This window comes from Piliocolobus tephrosceles, chromosome 2 (genome assembly GCF_002776525.5).
Source record: "Piliocolobus tephrosceles isolate RC106 chromosome 2, ASM277652v3, whole genome shotgun sequence".
Lineage (NCBI taxonomy): Eukaryota > Metazoa > Chordata > Mammalia > Primates > Cercopithecidae > Piliocolobus > Piliocolobus tephrosceles.
Genome location: NC_045435.1, coordinates 46,987,040 through 47,009,664, shown reverse-complemented (window position 1 = coordinate 47,009,664; position 22,625 = coordinate 46,987,040). Strand labels below are relative to the sequence as shown.

The following is a 22,625-nucleotide window of genomic DNA, read 5'->3' as shown; positions in this document are numbered from 1 at the left end:
ATAAGAGACAGAGCCTCTGACCCCCTAGTCTTTCTTGAATGCCATAAGTGGGGTGACTTTATTTTCCTTTTCCCATTCAGGGCATTCTCTTTTGAAGTGTCCTATTCTTCCACATTTGGAACATTTATTTTGCCCTCTTTCTCTCAGTAATTTTGAGTTCCCTAGCTTTGCTCCTTTGTACCCTTTATATGACCTGGCGAGTGGAGGCCTAAGTTATTTACAGGTTTTGGCCCCTTGGGTGCTTTGTTGTAGGGTGGACAGCAGAGTTTTTGCCTTTTGTTTCTGCTTTTTTTTTTAATCCCTTCGTACATATGCTTTTTGAGCCTCCCTTAAAAGTTCCTCTATAAGTCGATCTTTCCAGTTCTCTAATATTTGTAGTTTTTTTGTAATGTCCAGCCAACTATTGGTGACCAAATGGAGCTTTAACATCCCTTATCTACGGGGGTCTTCTAATTCTAGGCCAGCATATCTCCTCATTTGCTCCTTAAGCCTCTCTCAGAATTCCATAGGTCCTTCATCCTTTCCCTGTTGTATATTAAAGGCTTTGGCAATATTTTGAGTTTGAGGAACTGATTCCCAAATCCCTCTAATTACCATATCTCTGAGATCTCTCATATTTCCTTGATGGGCTATATTGTTACTATCCTATTGAGGATCTTCAGCAGAGAATTTTTGTTCAGCTGCTGGGATGCTTTGACTGGGGGAGGGACGGGGTGCTCACGTTCCCAAATCATCATACTGGCCCTGCAGATCATGCTTCTTTCCTCTCAAAAAAAAAAAGATGCTTAGGATGGATATTAACTTAATCCAAGTATACATCTGGGGTCCTAGGAATTGATCAATTTGATTTGCCACTCCATAGGGATCATCTAAGAGTGGGTTGAGCTCTCTTTTTAGGTTTTGGACTTCTGAGCTGGTTAAGGGGGTGTTTACAAAGCCAATACCCCCTCCTCCTAGAGGCACTTCCCTTAAGGAAAAGAGGGTTAGAGGAGATTCTCTGGAGGTAGTGAGGAAAGGGAAGTTTTGGATATCTTTTTTACATTGCTCTATCTCACGCTGAAGTCTTCCTGGGGGAGGGCATTCAGGCTGGGGACTGCCCCAAAAGTCAGGATTATAAGGTGGGGGAGGAAACAACATGAGAAGGAGAAGGGCTTGGGGCAGTTGCATTTGCTTGATGGGGAGGGAAGTTAGATGTTTTTGGCAGGCAAGGTGGCCTAAAGGATCCCATGTGTTGGTGGACTTTTTTGGGGTTAGGGATCTTAATTTCCTGAGGGGAAGTAGTTTCTGGCTTGTCTCCCATAGCTTTTAGGGGATAGGGGAGGACAAGCCCTTGCCACCAACGCAGGGCATAGTCTGTTTCCTCCTGGGAGACAGGACTTTTGTTATTGACATATTCTATTAAAAGTTGACAAACCCAATCTTCATTGGACCCAACTTTGGCCAAAAAACTGAGGGTTTGAGGATACGTTCTTGGGTCCAAATAAAACAATATTTTATTATTTGTCGCTTTTTCTTGTGCTTGGTCGTTTCATTATCTCTCCAGTAGTTTAACATGAGACCTCAGGGGCATTAGAGGAAACTTTATTGTCTGTCTTATCCTTTTTATTTTCTATCTTGCTGGTGGTATTTCCTATCCTGGAAGTCTTACATGTTTCCTGAGCTTCCCTGAGTCAGCAGAGCTCAGCCTCTCCTAATACAGATTTCTTGCACCCTTTCTCTAGAGGCTCAAGCCCCCATACTAGAGGTTTATTGCACTCCTTTGCTTTCACTTCATCCTTCTCTGGCCGCTTCCCTCATGGAAGTTAGGTCCCTCTTAGCATTGTCAGGTCAGTATAAACCCCATGACAGGAAGGCTGTCTTAAGCCGTATGAGGTGACCACGGAACCATGGATCCAGACTCCACACTCACTTCACACTTAATTGTGCATCTCATTTACACACTTTCACCTCCAGGATGTCCTGACCACCAAGGAAAGACTTCACTGCTCCCACGGATTTTCTTACCGTGGTCTGTGTACTGTTACCTGGTTGCCACGGTGTTTATTTGTAGACTTCTTTTTTTCCCGTGTTGCTGAGAGTCCAGGTTTATTCGTCATGCCAGGTGGGTTTCAATCCCTTACTCCTGAGGCAACTGCAACAAGGCAGCAGGATGCATCTCCTCATGAGAGATGATCGGAGACCCTTCCCTGGTGGAGAATGGGATCCCGGACAAGCCCCCAAATTGTTGGAAACAGGTGTTTGGTGCCACAAAGAAGAGCCAGCACCAAAAATTCTTCAGCAAGGCAATTTTACTTCTGCAGAAGGGCGCTGCTTGCATCTGATGCAATTGCAAGAACACACTGAGCAGGGTGGGGCAGGGGTTTTTATCCCTAAGGCAGCTCCTGTTTCTGTGTCCTTTCCCCAGTAACTGGAGTCAGACTGCACAATCTAAACTAACCCGATTGGCTATTGTTTGAAATTGAATAGAGCCAATTAAGTGGGAAGGGAGAGGCTGTTCCTGTTACCAATAAGGTGGGAAGGGTTGTTTATAGAACCAGAAAGAACAAGGGAGTTTGATGAGAAACTTATTTCTGGCATCATTTTGTTCATATATCCTTCTTCTGATTTCTCTTAGTTTTGTTTATCTTCTCCCTTAGCTATTAGTACACCTTTAAGACAGGTGTTTTAAAGTCCTTATTTAGTAAGCCTGATTCTGGACTTTCTCAAGGATGGGTTCTTTAGCTTTTTTGTTTCTTCTTCGAAGGGGCTATGTTATGCTGTATTTTTTTGTGTGGCTTTTTTAATTAAAAATTAAGCTTTTGATTATTATGATGTAGTATCTCTGTGAAGTCTGATTCTCCTACTTCCCCAGGGTTTTTTTCCTCCTTTTAATTGTTGAATGCTGTAGTAGTCCTTTACTTTTGAGACTTTTCCTGACTACGTTTACAGAGATGATTCCTTGTCACATATTATCTGTAATGTCTGTTCCTATAGTTATATGCATCTAGTGGTTTGACAGAGATTTTCTTGAATGCTAGGAACTCTCCCAGTCTTTGCAGATTGTCTCTGTGCTGGGACAATCCTTCAGCATTTAGCTAGCCTTGCCCTGAGCCTGGGGTGAAAGCTTACGGTCTTCACAAGTCTTTTTTGAGCATGCATCTTGCCTGGGCATGCCTATGGCTTTCTAAATTCCCTTATATACTTGACTGCTTTTGAACATTCTTATTTCCCAGTGAATCACATAACAGCTTCTGCTCCATACTTTTGTATGGTATATTTTGTGTCTCCATTTGTAACCTTTTGCCTCAGGCTTCTATAAGACTGTAGTTAACTAGCCACTTTTAATGAGGATTCACTGTATTTCCTGCCTAAGTTCCAAGTTGGGCAAACCAGATAGGAACACCTTGCATAAATGTTTCAAGTATCTAACAGACAGCTTACAGTAGATGTACACAGTGGTTTGCAAATAAGATCTACTCTGCTTCTTCTGGTTCAAGGAAAATAATTATCTGGATTGTTGCCACTTCAAGACCAAGACTGCTGCCATGCTAGTAAAGGAATGGGGTAAGGTGAGAAAAAATGCCACAAAACTTTCTTACGATTTTGAAAATGGTTTTGTTTTTTATTGGGTATTCACCTGATTGCTGTAATCAGGTGTAGACTGTTTTCTAGAGCTCAGATGGCATTGTTTCAGATAGTTTCTGCTTAATTTTTTCATTGCTTCCCTGGGGAATAATAGCTTGGAAATTCCTAATCCTACATTTTGCTGACATCCATTTTAATGGCATTTAATTACGTGGTACCAAATCACTGGTTGATGAAAAGCTGAACTTAGCTGGCTGCTGTGTCTGCTAGATAGGGCCTCTCTACCCCTGTGGGAAGACAAAACTTTGCTGCTGGGCATGTGTGGTTATGACCCCACAAGTCCTTCCACCTGCTGCTCAGCCTATCTGATTGGCAGCCACAGATCAAGTGCTTTCTATTCCTGATCAGGGGCAGTGAGAGCAGACCTGGGCAGTGGATCCCACATGCCTTGGCCTGGGTCAGCTCACACTAATAGACAAGTGATGGCAGATGGCACTTTTTATTGAGCCAAGAGTCTCCATGGTCTGTATTTAGCCAACTAACTCCTTAATAATGTATTTTTCTGGGCATTTCACTTCTATTTAAACTTGTTTGAATAGACAGAAATTTTCATCTCTTTTCTGATTCCCTTCCTAATGAATTTGGTAAAATTGGGCTGTGTGCAGTGGCCCATGCTGTAATCCCAGCACTTTGGGAGGCTGAGTCAGGAGGATGGCTTGAGCTCAGGAGTTTGAGAACAGCCTGGGTAATATAGTGAGACTCCGTCTCTACAGAAACTCAAAAAATTCAGTTGGCGTAGTGTTGTGTTCCTGTGGTCTCAGCTACTCAGGAGGCTGAGGCAAGAGGATCACTTGAGCCTTGGAAGGCAGAGTTTGGAGAAGCCAAGATCATGCCACTGCACTCCAGCCTGCACAACAGAGTAGACTCTGGCTCAAAAAAAAAAAAAATGAATTTAGTAAAATGTAGAAGATTGAGAGTTGTTCAAGATCAAATTATCTAACATTTTTGCTTTCATGGAATGATCACATTTGAAGCCTGGGGGTCCCTGTACTACCAGGGAACCCTTTGGTTACACTGCAGTGATCCATGGTGATGTACTTCTCTTTTATTGCCCTGGAGGGCTCAAGGATTAGATTTCTCAGTACCTCAGTCATAGAATCCAAAAGGTTTTCAGCTCCTTGAGATGTGTGCTCCATCTTCTGCAGGGTCTAGGCCATTGACCTGCAGGTCTGCACATTTATATCACATTTAGGAACACTGTAGGAATTCTTAGAAAATGGAAAGAAATCATCTCCAACTGGATTTGCTCTCTTCACTAATGGCCATAAGAAATATTTTAATATCTTGTTTAAACTGAGAGAGAGCTGGAAACATGAAAATGGGAGAATGGAAATCACAACATGCATGATCAATACTACCTGGAAAGCACATGCTCCAAGTGGAGAACAGACCTAAGGATGCAGGTGCCTGTCACACATTGCAGGGAGAGGATACGCAGAGCCACCGTGAGCTCAGGGGAGGCACTAGGAAACTTCTCGCCCCAGAGTAGAGACATTACAAAGTATGCAGTGGGCTTGGACTAATTTGATCTTGGTATCAAAAGGAAAGAACTTGGTCTTGTCTACATGATTGTGACCCTTCTGATTCTTCACACAGATGTGACAAGGGAAGTTGGAGAAAATTTTGAGCACAGCTCTCCCCAGATTGCTATTATCCAGGAGAGAATAGAGTAAAATTAAGAGGCAGGTAAAATGTTCCACTGGTGACTCTATGATTCCACGCTTCCCAGTTGAATTTTGCCACCTTTCTATAGACACTACAATTGCAGGCCTACAGAGCGATGAGCAAAGGATATCTTTCCGTAAAACCGTGCATTTTCTTCACAGGTGAACTGAATCCCCTACTCATCCATCCAACTGCGTAAATGCCTCTTTATTCTGCAGGTGTAGAATTAGTGGGTGAGCTGGGCCCTAGGCAGGCTGTGGAATGAGACCTGTCGGTTCTAATAGTGAAGTTTTGGTGACCAGATTAGCTAACCAGCTCTAACCGTCACCCACAGCTCAGAGGATTGTTTTCTTGGCAGTGCAAGGGGATCTTTTTCTATTTGATATGTTTAATCCTTTAGTGACTCATAAAATTAGTGGATGCTTTCCTTGAGAGATACTCAGTTTTTGGTCTCCATTCACTTCTCAGACTAAATGACTTTTATTTACTTGCTTTATTAGTTCTCAAGGTTCATATTCTTATGTTATCTAGTTATTTTAGATCCAGACATTACTAATTTCATATTCCTATTTGTCAAGGAAGCGATAGGTTTTAACTGCAGAATTTTACTAAACATACTTGCTTTTACTTCCCTCATCTTTATCAATCAATTCAAAATATTATCTAAGAAGTCTTCTATAGTTTGAGTAATTTTTAAAAATTATATACATAGGAATAAAATAATTTTAAATCATTTAGAAGGAAATTAGATTCTTTATTCAAAACACTGGCTTATCGAGAGTATAACCTTACATTCCCACAAAATATCTAACAATTTCTCATGAAGACACATCTTACCCCAGTTTTAATTTCACAAATTAATTAATTAATTAATTTCAGACAGGGTCTCATTTGTTGCCCAGGCTGGAGTGCAGTGGTACCATCACAGTTTACTGCAGCCTCAACCTCCTGGGCTCAAGCGATCCTCCCACCTCAGCCTCCTGAGTAGCTGGTACCACAGTCATGCTCCACCACACCTGGCTAGTTTTTTGTTTTGTTGGTAGACATGGGGTTTTGCCATGTTGTTCAGGCTGATCTGGAACTTCTGGGCTCAAGCAATCCCAGAGAGCTGGGATTACAGGCATGAGCCACCATGCTGGGCCTGACTTCTCAAATTTAAATTAATGGTGTCAGCACATAAGCATGTACCCTAGTGGCTAGAATATTTCAAATTAGAGACAGTGACTATGAGGTTGCAGTTGCTTTAAAAAATAAAGAAAACAAAGTGATGATGGTGGTGATAACCCCTTTTGTGGCTCCCAAAGGTGTAATCTCTCAAATTTATTGAGAAAATTGATGATAGTCATGACAATGATGATGAAGTTGACAATTATGATAATGCAAAGCCAAAGTATGCTCTTTCACGTATCTCAGGTACCTCACTAGGTGCTGGATGTAAATCATTGTATTTGCACATCATCTCTACCCTGAGAGATATGCACGATTACACTGGTGCTGCAGATGTGACGATAGACATGCCCCCACTCCCTTCCTTCGCCCTGTAACCTGTCCACCCCAAGGGCATAAGTGCCAAACTTGTGAGGTTGCTTCCTTTTACACTGCTCTCCTGACCACTGGCTCAGTTGCAGCAACCTGAGCGTTCTTCACTAGTTTGTGGCCCATTTGATTATTCCATGTATCACAGACTGTCCATGATTTGGTAACTACAGGTTGCAAAATGTTTAAAGTGATTGCTTCCTTAATCAAAGTAGTAAAGGGAATCTTACCTATGTTACCTTTTTCCGGAAGGAAATTCAGGCTTCACTGTCTGCTTTGAGAGATTTTTATGGTGACTTTTCAAAGAAATGTTCAGGTTGTTCTTTGACATTTCTTGCTCTGTGTTTTCTTAACCTACGCACTTAGCTTTTCTCTTGTCTTCTGCAATGTGGCCTCTCCAAATGTGACCTATCTCAGAATTTTCTTCCACGTTATTCTTCCTGTGATTTATGTCATTATCTTCTGAATCTCAAGTCTCTCTGAGAATAGCTTGCCTTTTCCCATGTGTAAAATGCAATTTTCAGGGCTTGGCTCATTGGGCAAGCCAGATCTCAGCATCTGACACTCCTAAGAACCATATCTGAAGAAAGTCTCCTAGCTCATCTTGCTGATGGAAAGGGTTTCTTTTTTGTCCCCTTATCTCCTAAACCATGCTGTGCAAGTCAGGTGGTGAGCATGGTGTGGCACAGTGGGAGGATTCATACTGGGAGGATTTCTTTTAGCTCGTTTTTATGCAATGTTCACATGCTTCAGGAATTTTTTTATATATATACTTTAAGTTCTAGGGTACATGTGCACAACATGCAGGTTTGTTACATATGTATACATGTGCCATGTTGGTATGCTGCACCCATCAACTTGTCAGCACCCATCAACTCATCATTTACATCAGGTATAACTCCCAGTGCCATCCCCCACCTCTGCTCCCCACAATAGGCCCCAGTGTGTGAGACTTTTTGGGAAGGGACATGTTCCCAAAAAGGGACATGTTCCCCTTCCCATGTCCAAGTGATCTCATTGTTCAATTCCCACCTATGAGTGAGAACATGCAGTGTTTGGTTTTCTGTTCTTGTGATAGTTTGCTGAGAATGATGGTTTCCAGCTGCATCCATGTCCCTACAAAGGACACGAACTCATCCTTTTTTATGGCTGCATAGTATTCCGTGGTATAAATGTGCCACATTTTCTTAATCCGGTCTATCACTGATGGACATTTGGGTTGATTCCAAGTCTTTGCTATTGTGAATACTGCCACAATAAACATACGTGTGCATGTGTCTTTATAGCAGCATGATTTATAATCCTTTGAGTATATACCCAGTAATGGGATGGCTGGGTCATATGGTATTTCTAGTTCTAGATCCTTGAGGAATCACCACACTGTTTTCCACAATGGTTGAACTAGTTCACAATCCCACCAACAGTGTAATTGTGTTCCTATTTCTCCACATCCTCTCCAGCACCTGTTGTTTCCTGACTTTTTTTAATGATTGCTATTCTAACTGGTATGAGATGGTATCTCATTGTGGTTTTGATTTGCATTTCTCTGATGGCCAGTGATGATGAGCATTTTTTCATGTGTCTGTTGGCTGTATGAATGTCTTCTTTTGAGAAATGTCTATTCATATCCTTTGCCCACTTTTTGATGGGGTTGTTTCTTTCTTGTGAATTTGTTTGAGTTCTTTGTAGGTTCTGGATATTAGCCCTTTGTCAGATGAGTAGATTCCAAAAATTTTCTCCCATTCTGTAGGTTGCCTGTTCACTCTGATGGTAGTTTCTTTTGCTGAACTAAATTCAATACTGAATTTAGTTTAATTAGATCCCATTTGTCAATTTTGGCTTTTGTTGCCATTGCTTTTGGTGTTTTAGACATGAAGTCCTTGCCCATGCCTATGTCCTGAATGGTATTACCTAGGTTTTCTTCTAGGGTTTTTATGGTTTTAGGTCTAACATTTAAGTCTCTAATCCATCTTGAATTAATTTTCATATAAAGAGTAAGGAAAGGATCCAGTTTCAGCTTTCTACTTATGGCTAGCCAATTTTTCCAGCACCATTTATTAAATGGGGAACCATTTCCCCATTTCTTGTTTTTGTCAGGTTTGTCAAAGATCAGATGGCTGTAGATGTGTGGTATTATTTCTGAGGGCTCTGTTCTATTCCATTGGTCTATATCTCTGTTTTGGTACCAGTACCATGCTGTTTTGGTTATTGTAGCCTTGTAGTATAGTTTGAAGTCAGGTAGTGTGATACCTCCAGCTTTGTTCTTTTGACTTAGGATTGTCTTGGCAATGCGGGCTCTTTTTTGGTTCCATATGAACTTTAAAGCAGTTTTTTTCCAATTCTATGAAGAAAGTCATTGGTAGCTTGATGGGGATGGCATTGAATCTGTAAATTACCTTGGGCAGTATGGCCATTTTCACAATATCGATTCTTCGTATCCATGAGCATGGTATGTTCTTCCATTTGTTTGTGTCCTCTTTTATTTTACTGAGCAGTGGTTTGTAGTTCTCCTTGAAGAGTTCCTTTACATCCCTTGTAAGTTGGATTCCTAGGTATTTTATTCTCTTTGAAGCTATTGTGAATGGGAGTTCATTCATGATTTGGCTCTCTGTTTGTCTGTTACTGGTGTATAAGAATGCTTGTGATTTTTGCACGTTAATTTTGTATCCTGAGACTGTGTGGAAGTTGTTTATCAGCTTAAGGAGATTTTGGGCTGAGATGATGGGATTTTCTAAATATACAATCATGTCATCTACAAACAGAGACAATTTGACTTCTTCTTTTCCTGACTAAATACCCTTTATTTCTCTCTCTTGCCTGATTGCCCTAGCCAGAACTTCCAACACTATATTGAATAGGAGTGGTGAGAGAGTGCATCCCTGTCTTGTGCCAGTTTTCAAAGGGAATTTTTCCAGTTTTTGCCCATTCAGTATGATAATGGCTGTGGGTTTGTCATAAATAGCTCTTATTATTTTGAGATACGTTCCATCAATACCGAATTTATTGAGAGTTTTTAGCATGAAAGACTGTTGAATTTTGTCAAAGGCTTTTTCTGCATCCATTGAGATAATCATGTGGTTTTTTTCTTTGGTTCTGTTTATATGCTGGATTACGTTTATTGATTTGTAATGTTGAACCAGCCTTGCATCCCAGGGATGAAGCCCACTTGATCATGGTGGATAAGCTTTTTGATGTGCTGCTGGATTCAGTTTGCCAGTATTTTATTGAGGATTTTTGCATCGATGTTCATCAGGGATATTGGTCTAAAATTCTCTTTTTTTGTTGTGTCTCTGCCAGGCTTTGGTATCAGGATGATGTTGGCCTCATAAAATGAGTTAGGGAGGATTCCCTCTTTTTCTATCGATTGGAATAGTTTCAGAAGGAATGGTACCAGCTCCTCCTTGTACCTCTGGTAGAATTCAGCTGTGAATCCGTCTGGTCCTGGACTTTTTTTGGTTGATAGGCTATTTATTAATGCCTCAATTTCAGAGCCTAATATTGGTCTATTCAGGGATTCAACTTCTTCCTGGTTTAGTCTTGGGAGAGTGTAAATGTCCAGGAAATTATCCATTTCTTCTAGGTTTTCTAGTTTATTTGAGTAGAGGTGTTTATAGTATTCTCTGATGGTAGTTTGTATTTCTGTGGGGTCGGTGGTGATATATTCCCTTTATCATTTTTTATTGCATCTATTTGATTCTTCTCTCTTTTCTTCTTTATTAATCTTGCTAGCGCTCTATCAATTTTGTTGATCTTTTCAAAAAACCAGCTCCTGGATTCATTGATTTTTTGGAGGGTTTTTTGTGTCTCTATCTCCTTCAGTTCTGCTCTGATCTTAGTTATTTCTTGCTTTCTGCTAGCTTTTGAATGTGCTTGCTCTTGCTTCTCTAGTTCTTTTAGTTGTGATGTTAGAGTGTCAATTTTAGATCTTTCCAGCTTTCTCTTGTGGGCATTTAGTACTATAAATTTCCCTCTACACACTGCTTTAAATGTGTCCCAGAGATTCTGGTATGTTGTATCTTTGTTCTCATTGGTTTCAAGGAACATCTTTATTTCTGCCTTCATTTCGTTATGTACCCAGTAGTCCTTCAGGAGCAGGTTGTTCAGTTTCCATGTAGTTGAGTGGTTTTGATTGAGTTTCTTAGTCCTGAGTTCTAGTTTGATTTCACTGTGGTCTGAGAGACAGTTGGTTATAATTTCTGTTCTTAATAGCTTGCTGAGGAGTGCTTTACTTCCAACTATGTGGTCAATTTTGGAATAAGTGCGATGTGGTGCTGAGAAAAATGTGTATTCTGTTGATTTGGGGTGGAGAGTTCTGTAGACATCTGCGAGGTCCGCTTGGTGCAGAGTTGAGTTTAATTCCTGGATATCCTTGTTAACTTTCTGTCTCGTTGATCTGTCTAATGTTGACAGTGGAGTGTTAAAGTCTCCCATTATTATTGTATGGGAGTCTAAGTCTCTTTTTAAGTCTCTAAGGACTTGCTTTATGAATCTGGGTGCTCCTGTATTGGGTGCATATATATTTACGATAGTTAGCTCTTCCTGTTGAATTGATCACTTTACCATTATGTAATGGCCTTCTTTGTCTCTTTTGACCTTTGATGGTTTAAAGTCTGTTTTATCAGAGACTAGGATTGCAACCCTTGCTTTTTTTTTGTTCTCCATTTGCTTGGTAGATCTTCCTCCATCCCTTTATTTTGAGCTTATGTATGTCTCTGCATGTGAGATGGGTCTGCTTCAGGATGTTTTCTAATGAAAATGATCTATTAGCACAGAAGTAGCTATGTACCTTTTCTTATAATACATACAAGTATAAAGCATATTGAGATGGGATGTGTGCTTCACAGATTCAGTTGTGTATGATCCACATGATGTGGAGAGAGCTGGATGATTAGAGCTTAGTTTTCTGTTGTCTTGGTATTCCATGGGCACCACTCCATAAGTGGATGATCATGAATGTATCCCAAGTGTCACTTTCTAATACTCTAGATAAAGTTTTCCAACTCTAACTGGGGAAATTCTCTTATATAGAAATATAATTTCCCATCAGTTTTAAAGCAGTGATCCACATAAAACATGATTTCTTAAATGTTACTGCAATTCAAGGCACCTGAAGAATTCTGCCTTTTCTGTACACATTTATATTGGCAGGACACACACTGAGTTCTGCGTCCTCAGTTTACAAATGATTAAAACTAATACTTAGCTGGTTTTACAATGGTATGTATTTTATTTTTAAAACTGAAATAAACTGGATTGAAGTAAAGCTTGTATTTCCCAGAAATTATATGATAGAAGGGAATTTCATAATTATTTTGTTTTATATTTTTGCAACATCTTTTAAATGTTATATTTTTAATATTTTTCTTTTTAAAACATTTCCAGTATCAAGATATCTGTGTATATCTTATGACTTACATGAAATAGAACTACAGAAATAGGTATACGCCATTTATAAGCACACAGAAGACAAGAAATCATTTAGTGCTGTGTGCTTAATAATTGGTGGGACCTATGAATCTTGGGGACTACTGGGATGTTAGATTAATATTTTCTGTTTTTTCTCCTGGGCACATCAAGGGAGCTAATCCAAATTTTCTTAATGTGTGAATAGAGAGAACTTTTTTACTAAATTGATTAATAATTCAGAAAAGATTAACCTTTGCTAATGCTACTCTATGGAATATATATTTTAGATAATGAAACTTTTCCATAGGTTTCAGATCAATTACCTAACTAGGCTCAGAATACATATATTTTCATGGCTTCTTAGCATTTCTGCCCTTCCTTAGTTAGCTATAAAACCACACTGCTCTAAATAGTTATGAAAATTAGCCTTACACACTTGATTTTCAGATGATAAAATTGTAGGAATATGTTACTGGTCCCATTTTGCGTGTTATGTACCCCATATCTATACACTGTAGATTAAAAGTGATTGAAAGTAAATACCTGCATACCATAGGGAAATACTCCATGAATAGGTCTCTACTAAATTCTCTAGTGTTATTGTTACAATTAGGACCCCTACTTTGGAAAAATATCATTGCTTACTCAAGGAAGACATGAAAGCCTGGATTTCTATGGGGAATCATCTCTCAGAGTGAGGGTGGATACCTGTTTTCTAATTAAAATACTAAAAAAGAGTGACCCCAAATCTATTTGAATTGTGTTTATATTTTCCACCTTGATTTTACATGCCTAACATTGGAAAGAAACATTTTGGAATGTGGTCCAGCTAATAATTGATTACTCACTTAGGCTAGGGTTTTGTGGCATGATAATAAAACATATGTAAAATGAATTTTAGAGGATTCAGAGAACTAAAATTTCATCAGAGACCTACAACCAGCATTGTTAAATAGAGTCTGCTATTTCAATGATAACTTTTCCTCTCTCATTTAGACAGGGATCCTTGAAGAAATCTTTCAGAGACTTGCGTTAGCTTCCCAAGCCATGTATATGAGGAACCACATAATAAAAAGAATAGCTAGCATTTCTATTAAGATCATTATGTGTCAGAAAAATTTCCACGTTGGAGAAAATTCCATGTGCTGATGCATAGAATGTATTTCGGTGGTTGTTCAATAAAATATTCTGTATATATCTGTTAAGTCCACGTGTTCTAAGACATGGTTTAAATCCATTGTTTCTTTGTTGACTTTCTGTGTTGATGACCTGTCTAGTGCTATCAGTGGAGTACTGAAGTCCCCACTATTATTGTGTTGCTGTCTATCTCATTTCTTAGGTCTATTAGTAATTATTTTATGAATTTGGGAGCTTTAGTGTTAGGTGCATATATGTTTAGGATTGTGATATTTTCCCGTTGGACAAGGCCTCTTATTATATAATGTTCCTCTTTGTATCTTTTAACTGCTGTTGCTTTAAAGTTTGTTTTGTCTGATATAAGAATAGCTATTCTGGCTCACTTTTGGTGTCAGTTTGCATGAAATGCCTTTTTCCATCCCTTTACTTTATGTGAATCCTTATGTGTTAGGTGATTCTCCTGAAGGCAGCAGATAGTTGATTGGTGAGTTCTTATCCATTCTGCAGTTCTGTATCTTTTAAGTGGAGCATTTAGCCCATTTACATTCAATGTTAGTATTGAGATGTGAATTGCCATTTCATTCATTGTGCTATTTGTTTCCTGTGTACCTTAATTTTTTTGTTTGATGTTTTTGCTTTTTAAATTGTATTTTCCTTTTATAAGTGCTATGTTATTTATGGTTTAAAGAGGTTCTGTTTTGATATGTTTCCAGGATTTGTTTCAAGATTTAGAGCTCCTTTTAGTAGTTCTTATAGTGGTGGTTTGGTAGTGGCAAATTCTCTCAGCATTTGTTTGTCTGAAAAAGACTGTATCTTTCCTTCATATATGATGCTTAGTTTTGCGGGATATAAAATTCTTGGCTGATAATTGTTTTGTTTGAGGAAGCTGAAGATAGGGCCCCAGTCCCTTCTAGCTTGTAGAAGGGTTTCTGCTGATAAATCTGCTGTTAATATGATAGGTTTACCTTTATAAGTTACCTGGTGCTTTTGTCTCACAGTTCTTAAGATTATTTCCTTCATCTTAACTTTAGATAACCTGATGGCAGTGTGCCTAGGCAATGATCTTTTTGCAGTGAATTTCCCAGGTGTTCTTTGTGCTTCTTGTATTTGGATGTCTGGGTCTCTAGCAAGGCCAGGGAAGTTTTCCTCCATTATTCCCCCAAATATTTTTCCCAACTTTTAAATTTCTCTTCTTCCTCAGGAACACTGATTATTCTTAGGTTTGGTCATTTAACATAATCCCAAACTTCTTGGAGACTTTGTTCGTATTTTCTTATTCTTTTTTATTTGTCTTTGTTGGATTGGGTTAATTTGAAGGCCTTGTCTTTGAGCTCTGAATTTCTTTCTTCTACTTGTTCAATTCTATTGCTGAGACTTTCTAGAGCATTTTGCATTTCTATAATTGTTTCAATGTTTCCTGGTCCAATGTTTCCTGAACTTTTGATTATTTTTTCTTTATGCTATCTATTTCCTTGAATATTTGTCCCCCCCTCCTCTACTTCTTGTATCGTATTTTTTTTGGATTTCCTTGCATTGGGCTTCAGCTTTCTCTGGTGCCTCCCTGATTAGGTTAGTAACTAACCTCCTGATTCTTTTTCAGGTAAATCAAGGATTTCTTCTTGGTTTGGATCCGTTGCTGGTGAGCAGGTGTGATTTTTTTTGGGGTGGGGGGTGGTGTTAAAGAGCTTTGTTGTGTCATATTGCCAGAGTTAGTTTTCTTGTTCCTTCTCATTTGGGTAGGCTCTGTCAGAGGGAAGGTCTAGGGCTGAAGGCTGTTGTTCAGATTCTTCTGTCCTATGGGGTGTTCTCTTGATGTAGTACTCTTCCCCTTTTTCCTAGGGATGTGGCTTCCTGAGAGCCAAGCTCTTCTGGGTCTAGCAATCCAGCAAGTCTACCAGGCTCCAGTCTGGTACTGGGGGTTGTCTGCACAGAGTCCTGTGATATAAACCGTCTATGGGTCTCTCAGCCATGGATACCAGCACCTGTTCTGGTGGAGGTGGCAGGGGGTGAAATGGACTCTGTGAGAGTTCTTCACTTTGGTGGTTTAATGTTCTATTTTTGTGCCGGTTGGCCTCCTGCCAGGAGGTGGTGCTTTCCAGAGAGCATCAGCTGTGGTAGTATGGAGAAAACCAGCAATGGGTGGGGCTGTAGACCTCCCATGAGAATATGCCCTTTGTCTTCAGCTACCAGGATGGTTAGGGAAGGCCCATCAGGTGGCAACAGGGCTAGGCGTGTCTGAGCTCAGACTCTCCTTGGGTGGATCTTGCTGTGGCTGCTGTGGGGGATGGGAGTGAGGTTCTCAGGTCACTGGAGTTGTGTACCTAGGAGAATTATGGCAGCCTCTGCTGAGTCATACAGGTTGTCAGGGAAGTGGGGGGAAAGCCAGCAGTCACAGGCCTCACAGAGCTCCCACACAATCTTGAAGGGCCAGTCTCACACCCACTGTGCCCCCTCCTAACAGCAACGAGTCTGTTTCCAGGCAGTGGCTGAGCAGGGCTTGAGCACTTGCCTCAGGCTACCCACCTTCCAGCTGGGAAAGAAAAGGGCTTTGGTTTTTCTCCCCACCTGTAGAGTCTGCCTGCTGGGTTCACACTGTCCCCTGAGTTCTGGCCAGGAGGCTTCTTGCCCAGTTTAACTTGTTACAAAGTTCAGTTGGAGATTTTCTTCTCCCTGTGGCATTTTCCACACACCTCTGGCCGCCCCACTGAAGGATCTCTGTGGTGCCAGGCAGGAATGCCCTGCTTGGGGACCCAGCAAGCTCTCAGAGCCTTTCCTGCTGCTTCCTCTACCCCTGTATTTCACTCAGTTCTCTAAATTGACTCAGCTCCAGGTAAGGTGGGAAACTTCTCCCACAAACTAGACCTTCAGTTTCCCCAGTGGGGGTGTGTGTTAGGGAGCAGAGGATCTCCCTTTCCCACTTCTTCAGTTTAGGCACTCATAATGTTTGGGGTGTCTCCTGGGTCCTGCAGGAGCAATCCACTTCCTCCAGAGGTCTGTGGGTCCTCTCGGGATTCCCGGTTTGTTTTTGCAGTTGTTCTGGAGCTAAAATTCACAATGCGATTCTCTGCACACTGCTCTGTCCAAGTCAGAGCTGCAGTCTAGTCCTGCCTGCCATCTACCATGAAGATCCGCTCAGATTTTCTGTTTTCTGTTAAAAAAAAAAAAAAAAAGTCATTGGGGCCAGGCTCGGTGACTCACGCCTGTAATCCCAGCACTTTGGGAGGCTGAGGTGGTTGGATCACGAGGTCAGGAGTTTGAGACCAGCCCAGCCAACATGGTGAAACCACCTCTCTACTAAAGATGCAAAAAATTAGCTGGGTGTGGTGGTGCACACCTGTAATCCCAGCTACTTGGGAGGCTGGGGCAGGAGAATCGCTTGAACCCAGGAGCCAGAGGTTGCAGTGAGCCAAGATCGTGCCACTGTACTCCAGCCTGGGCAACAGAGACACCATCTCAAAAAATAAATGAATGAATGAATGAATCCATCCACCTATTTTTTTAAAAAAAGAAATAAAAATATATTAAAAAGATCATTGGAATTTGATAGGGATTGTATCAAATCTGTAAATCACTTTAAGTAGTGTTCTGCTCCTAACAATATTAAGTCTTTCCATTTATGATCATGGGATGTTTTCTCATTTATTTATGTCTTTACTTTCAGCAGTGTTTTGTGTAGAAAGTCTTTTGTGCACAAGTCTTTTGCCTTTGTGGTTAAGTTTATTCCTACGCATTTCATTCTTTTTGATGCAATTGTAAAGATAATTGTTTTTGTTTCCTTTTGGGATTGTTCATTGTTGTCTTTGCCTGTTTTTTACTTTTTTAATTTAATTTAATTTTTTGAGACAGAGTCTCACTCTGTCACCCAGGCAGGAGTGCAATGGCACTATCTCAGCTCACTGCAACCTCTGCCTCCTGGGTTCAAATGATACTAATGCCTCAGCCTCCCAAGTAGCTGGGATTACAGGCATATACCACTATTCCCAGCTAATTTTGTACTCTTAGTAGAGACAGGGTTTCACCATGTTGGTCAGTCTGATCTTGAACTCCCGACCTCAAGTGATCCACTTTCCTCAGCCTCCCAAAGTGCTGGGATTACAGGCATGAGCCATTGTGCCCAGCCATCTTTGCATGTTTCTGATTGGGTCATCTTTTTATTGTTGAGTTGTAAAAGTGCTTTATATATTCTGGGTACAAGTCAAGAGATGTGATATAAAGATTCTTACATGGTATTTTTTCCTGTTGTGGAGATGGTAGTAATTAATAATTTGCAAAAAGGCTTAAATGCAATTAAGTTAATAATAGCTAAAATTAATTTCTCTGTGTTTTGGAAGTTGGGAATGCTTCTGTTAGAATATAATGCTCATACTACTGTTATTAATGGGCGTAGACAGCAAAAGAAATTGCTCACAATGAAGAAATCAAAGCATGCTTTAAGATAAATATGGATCTTAACATAAATAGCATTTACTTTCACTATAACCAACATTCAGAATATGACTAAAAATGGCATCTGAGATACCAAAATAGAGGACAGCCAGCGAATGCACTAATGATAATGTCATTTGGGAGTCACTGATTAGTGATGTAGCTAACTATATGACGGTTTTTTTACTTAAAACTTTTGAGCTCTTAATTTATACAAGATTAGGGCAAGTTTTAAAAGTCTATTTTTCAGGCTGGGCACAGTGGCTCACGCCTGTAATCACAGCACTTTGGGACGCTGAGGTGGGAGATCACTTGAGGTCAGGAGTTCAAGACCAACCTGGTCAACATGGTGAAACCCTGTCTCTACTAAAAATACAAAAATTAGCCGGGCATGGTGGCAGCTGTCTGTAATCCCAGTCACTCAGGAGGCTGAGGCAGGAGAATTGCTTAAACCTGGGAGGTGGAGGTTGCAGTAAGCTGAGATCGCGCCACTGCACTCCAGCCTGTGCAATAGAGTGAGACTGTCTCAAAAAAATAAAAAATTATTTTTCAGGCTGGGCATGGTGGCTCCCACCTGTAACCCCAGTACTTTAGGAGGCCAAGAAGGGAGCATTGCTTGAGGCCAGGTGTTTGAGACTAGCCTGGGCAACATGGCAAAACACTCATCTCTACAAAAAAAATTTTTTTTAATGTTTTTAAATTAGCTGGGTGTGGTGATGTGTCTGTAGTCCCAGCTACTCAGGAGACTGAAGCAGGAGGATCATTTGAGCCTAGAAATTTGAGGCTGCAGTGAGCCATAATCGTGCTACTGTACTCCAGCCCAGGCAACAGAGCAAGACCCTGTCTCAAAAAAAAAAAAAAAAAGAAAAAGAAAAAGAAAAAAAAGGTTTTCCAAATACTCAACAAAATTAAAAGTAGAAAATTAGAGACATGAAGGAAAATGGCTGATAGGCTGATGGAGCATGATAAGGAATATGGAAGGGCAGGACAGAGAAACTGTAAGAGGGGCAGCTATGGGAGTTATTTGGTGTTGGGTAGGACAGCCCTGGCTGGCTCCGTTTTCTTGAGGACTTCATTGTAGTATAACAAGAAGCAGTAATTTCTTGATAGATCAGCTTCATTGTTATGGATGTCAAAGACTAAATTGGATTTAAGAAGACATGAGTCTGCAATAACTCAAATTTCTCTAACGTTGTTTAAAAGAAAAATGTTTGGATGCTTACATTTAGAAACTCTCATGCAATAGAATCTTTCTTTGAATGACTAGGGCTTTGCTATAATTATTTTTCAGTAGTATTCCTAATGTTGAAAAGAAATGGTTTTTTATTTCTATACTGTGAGTAAAGATACTGAATTAAAGTTGCAATTTCATACATATCCTTTGTTTCTTTCCTTTGAAATTCAGAGAAAGGCAATATAATTTTGCATGTAAAGGATTTTGATTTCTTAATTTTAATTTTTAGTATTTTTATCTAAAGGAAAACCAAGATCCTGCTCTTTATTGCTTTCCAATTGCCTTGAGAACTAAAATATTCTCACTTATTCTGTAGTTACAAAACAATGTCTACTTGTCAGGCATCTTTAGATCAGTGTCTCAACTTGCTTCTACATTTAAAATGAACCCTCCTTATCAGTAAACAAGCAAATCAACATATAATGTCTTCTATTAGACACTGTTTTATGGAATGTGGGGACATGTAGAACATATTAGCTGTGGTTCCTGCCTTTTAATGATTTGTGAGGGAGGATGAGGTACTGTCTTTGATCATGTCCCATCATTTTAATTGCAACACGATGAGAACTCAGAACTGAGGTTTTCTTGACAGACTGGAATGTAAGGTTAACCTGACAAGTTGACATTTAATAAGGGCAATCATCAAGACATGCTCTAAGGCACTTTCAAAATCCAAACTGTACAAGGACGAAGATCTAGTTGACTTTAGAAGTAATATGATTTGTCAGTTGATGTGGTCCTAGCCTGGGAAATAGACATAGAGACGTAATTGAGTGATTCTGCTCTAATGAGATCACCTTATCCACATATAATATCATTTGTGGATAGTGTTAAATCTTATTGGCAGACTACAGGAAGTGCATTGAACTCACCAAGACCATAGGTATACCAGAAACCATGTCACAGGATAATGTACAAAGAGACAGGAAATGTTTGACCCCAAAAACAAATAGCTAGGCACAATGAAATCATACTCAAGTACCTAAGGAGCTGTTATTTGGGAGGAGGGATGATTTTATTTGCGGCAGAACCAGGGCCACTTGATGGCCCAGGTGATGGAGTAGCAGGGCATTTGTCTTTGGGTCCAGTGTATTGTAATAATGGCTTGGGTTGCCTTGAAAGATGCAGTAAGTTTCTTAAGATTGGAGGTATTTGGGGAAAGTATAGGCTGTTACTTGTAAGATATTTTCTTCTTCTATATCTCATTTGTCTTTTTATTTTGAAAAATTTCTAACCTATGGGAAAGTTTCAAGAATAATACACACTTGTATGGCCTTCACTTACCTTTGTCAAATATTGACATTTTGCCACATCTGTTTTAGACTTTTACATATTATTTGATGTTATTTATTTACTTTTAATTTTTTGTTGAGCTATTTGAGAATAATTTGCAGATATAGTGATGCTTTACCCCTAAATACTTCAGATCTGGCTGGGTGTGGTGGCTCACGCCTGAAATCTCAGCACTTTGGGAGGCCGAAGCAGGTGGATCACTTGAGGTCAGGAGTTCGAGACCAGCCTAGCCAACATGGCAAAACCTCATCTCTACTAAAAATACAAAAATTAGCCAGGCCAGGCATGATGGCATGTGCCTGTAGTCCCAACTACTCGGGAGGCTAAGGCACAAGAATAGCTTGAACCCAGGAGTTGGAGGTGCAGTGAGCTGAGATCACACCACTGCATTCCAGCCTGGGTTATAGAGTGAAACTGACTCAAGAAAATGAAAAAAGGAGTTTTAGATCTTTTAAGAACAAAACAAGGATTATTTTCTTACATAATCACAATAATCAATTTCAGGAAATTAACATTAATATTACATAATATACATTTTATATACAAATTTAGCCAGTTATCCAAATAATGTTCCTTGTAAATTTTTTCCTTCCATCTAGGATCTAATTCAGAATCCCATATTGTATTTAATCATCTCTTTAGTCTCTTTTTATCTGAAACAATTCTTCAGCCTTTGTTTTTGTTTTTCTTGATACTGCCATTTATTTTAATTTTAATTTTAATTAATTTATTTATTTTACAGACAGAGTCTTGCCCTGTTGCCCAGGCTGGAGTACAGTGGTGCAGTGGTGTGATCATAGCTCACTGTAGCTTCGACCACCTGGGCTCAAGCAGTCCTTCTGCCTCTGCCTCCCAAGTAGCTGGTACTACAAGCATGTGTCACCACACCTCGCTTATTTTATTTTATGTTATGTTATGTTAGGTTATTTTATGTCATGTTATTTTATTTTATTTTATGAGACAGAGTTTCACTATGTTCCCCAGACTAGTCTTGAACTCCTGGCCTCAAGTGATTCGCACACCTTGGCCTCCCAAAGTGTTGAGATTACAGGCATGAACCCACCACACCAAGCCAATACTGACTTTTTTTAAGAGGAAAGCAATTGTGGAATTATTTGTAGAATGTCCCTTGATTTTGGTTTTTCTCTCTTCATATGATTAGGTTCAGGATATGTATGTCTGGCAGGAATATTATGTAGGTGAAGTCGTATCCCATACTAGTGTATCACATTAGGGAGCACATAATATCTGTTTTATTGGTGATGTGAGCTCTGATCACTTTGTGGTGTACTGTAAGGCATCTTTTCCCTTTGTAATGAATAAATGTGTGGGAAGAAAAGTTGAGACAATGTCAATATCCTGTTTACCAATAAACTTCTAGTCAGTAGTTTCAGCATTCATTGATAATATTTGTTCTAATTATGTTCACAGAGCAGGACCCAGGATGCAAGACCCTGGGCATCCCAGAGGTGTTCCACCGTCCCCAGGCCTTCCAAAGAGACAGCGGCAGGACCGCACAGTCTACAACTGGAGACAGCAGGAAGTGCTAGAAAATCACTTTAAGAAGGAGCCATACCCAGGCTATGACACACGACAAAAGTTGGCGGAGATGCTCAACCTGGGGGAGTACCAAGTGCAGGTGTGGTTCAAGAATCGCCGGGCCAAACGCTCTCGGGAGCGGTGGTTCCAGCAGCAGCTCCAACAGTTCCAGCAGCATCCTCAGCAGCAGCAGCCCCAGCAGCAGCTCCAGCCCCAGCAGCAGCTCCAGCCCCAGCAGCCCCAGCAGCAGGTCCAGCCCCAGCAGCCTCAGCAGCCCCAGCAGCAGCTCCAGCCCCAGCAACCCCAGCAACCTCAGCAGCCCCAGCAGCAGGTCCAGCCCCAGCAACCTCAGCAGCCCCAGCAGCAGGTCCAGCCCCAGCAACCCCAGCAGCTCCAGCAGCAGCAGCCCCAACAGGAGCAGCAGCCCCAGCAGCAGTGGCCCTGGCAGCAACAGCAGCCCCAGGCAGGAGGCCAGAGCCCGCAGAGCTCACACTGTGCCCCCTTTCCCTGAAGCCACGGCCTCTGCCCCCAGTCAGCCTGGTCCCTTGGGAATTCTCCCAGTGGTGGAACTCATGATCTTCACCTCCACCAGGCCTGAAGTATCTTTGGGTGCAGAGCCCAAGAGGGCATTTGGCTGCCCTGGGTCTAGCCCCTGGCCCAATCCCAGCCCCATTCCAGGCCCACTCAAAAGCCAAGGCCCAATCTCAGGTCCAGGCTCCATCCTAGTCCCTGGCCCAATTCCAAGTCAGGCTTACTCCCAGGCCCA

General features: G+C 40.7%; 1 protein-coding gene across 1 annotated transcript in view; it reads left to right on the top strand.

The window, feature by feature from the left end:
• Window positions 1-22,370, top strand: part of LOC111529305 (FYVE, RhoGEF and PH domain-containing protein 5-like) — a 111,387-nt gene extending 89,017 nt beyond the window's left edge. The window contains 1 exon segment of the mRNA XM_026448356.1: window positions 21,752-22,370. Within this exon segment, the coding sequence (XP_026304141.1) occupies window positions 21,752-22,370 (619 nt within the window).
• Window positions 22,371-22,625: the final 255 nt, after the last annotated feature.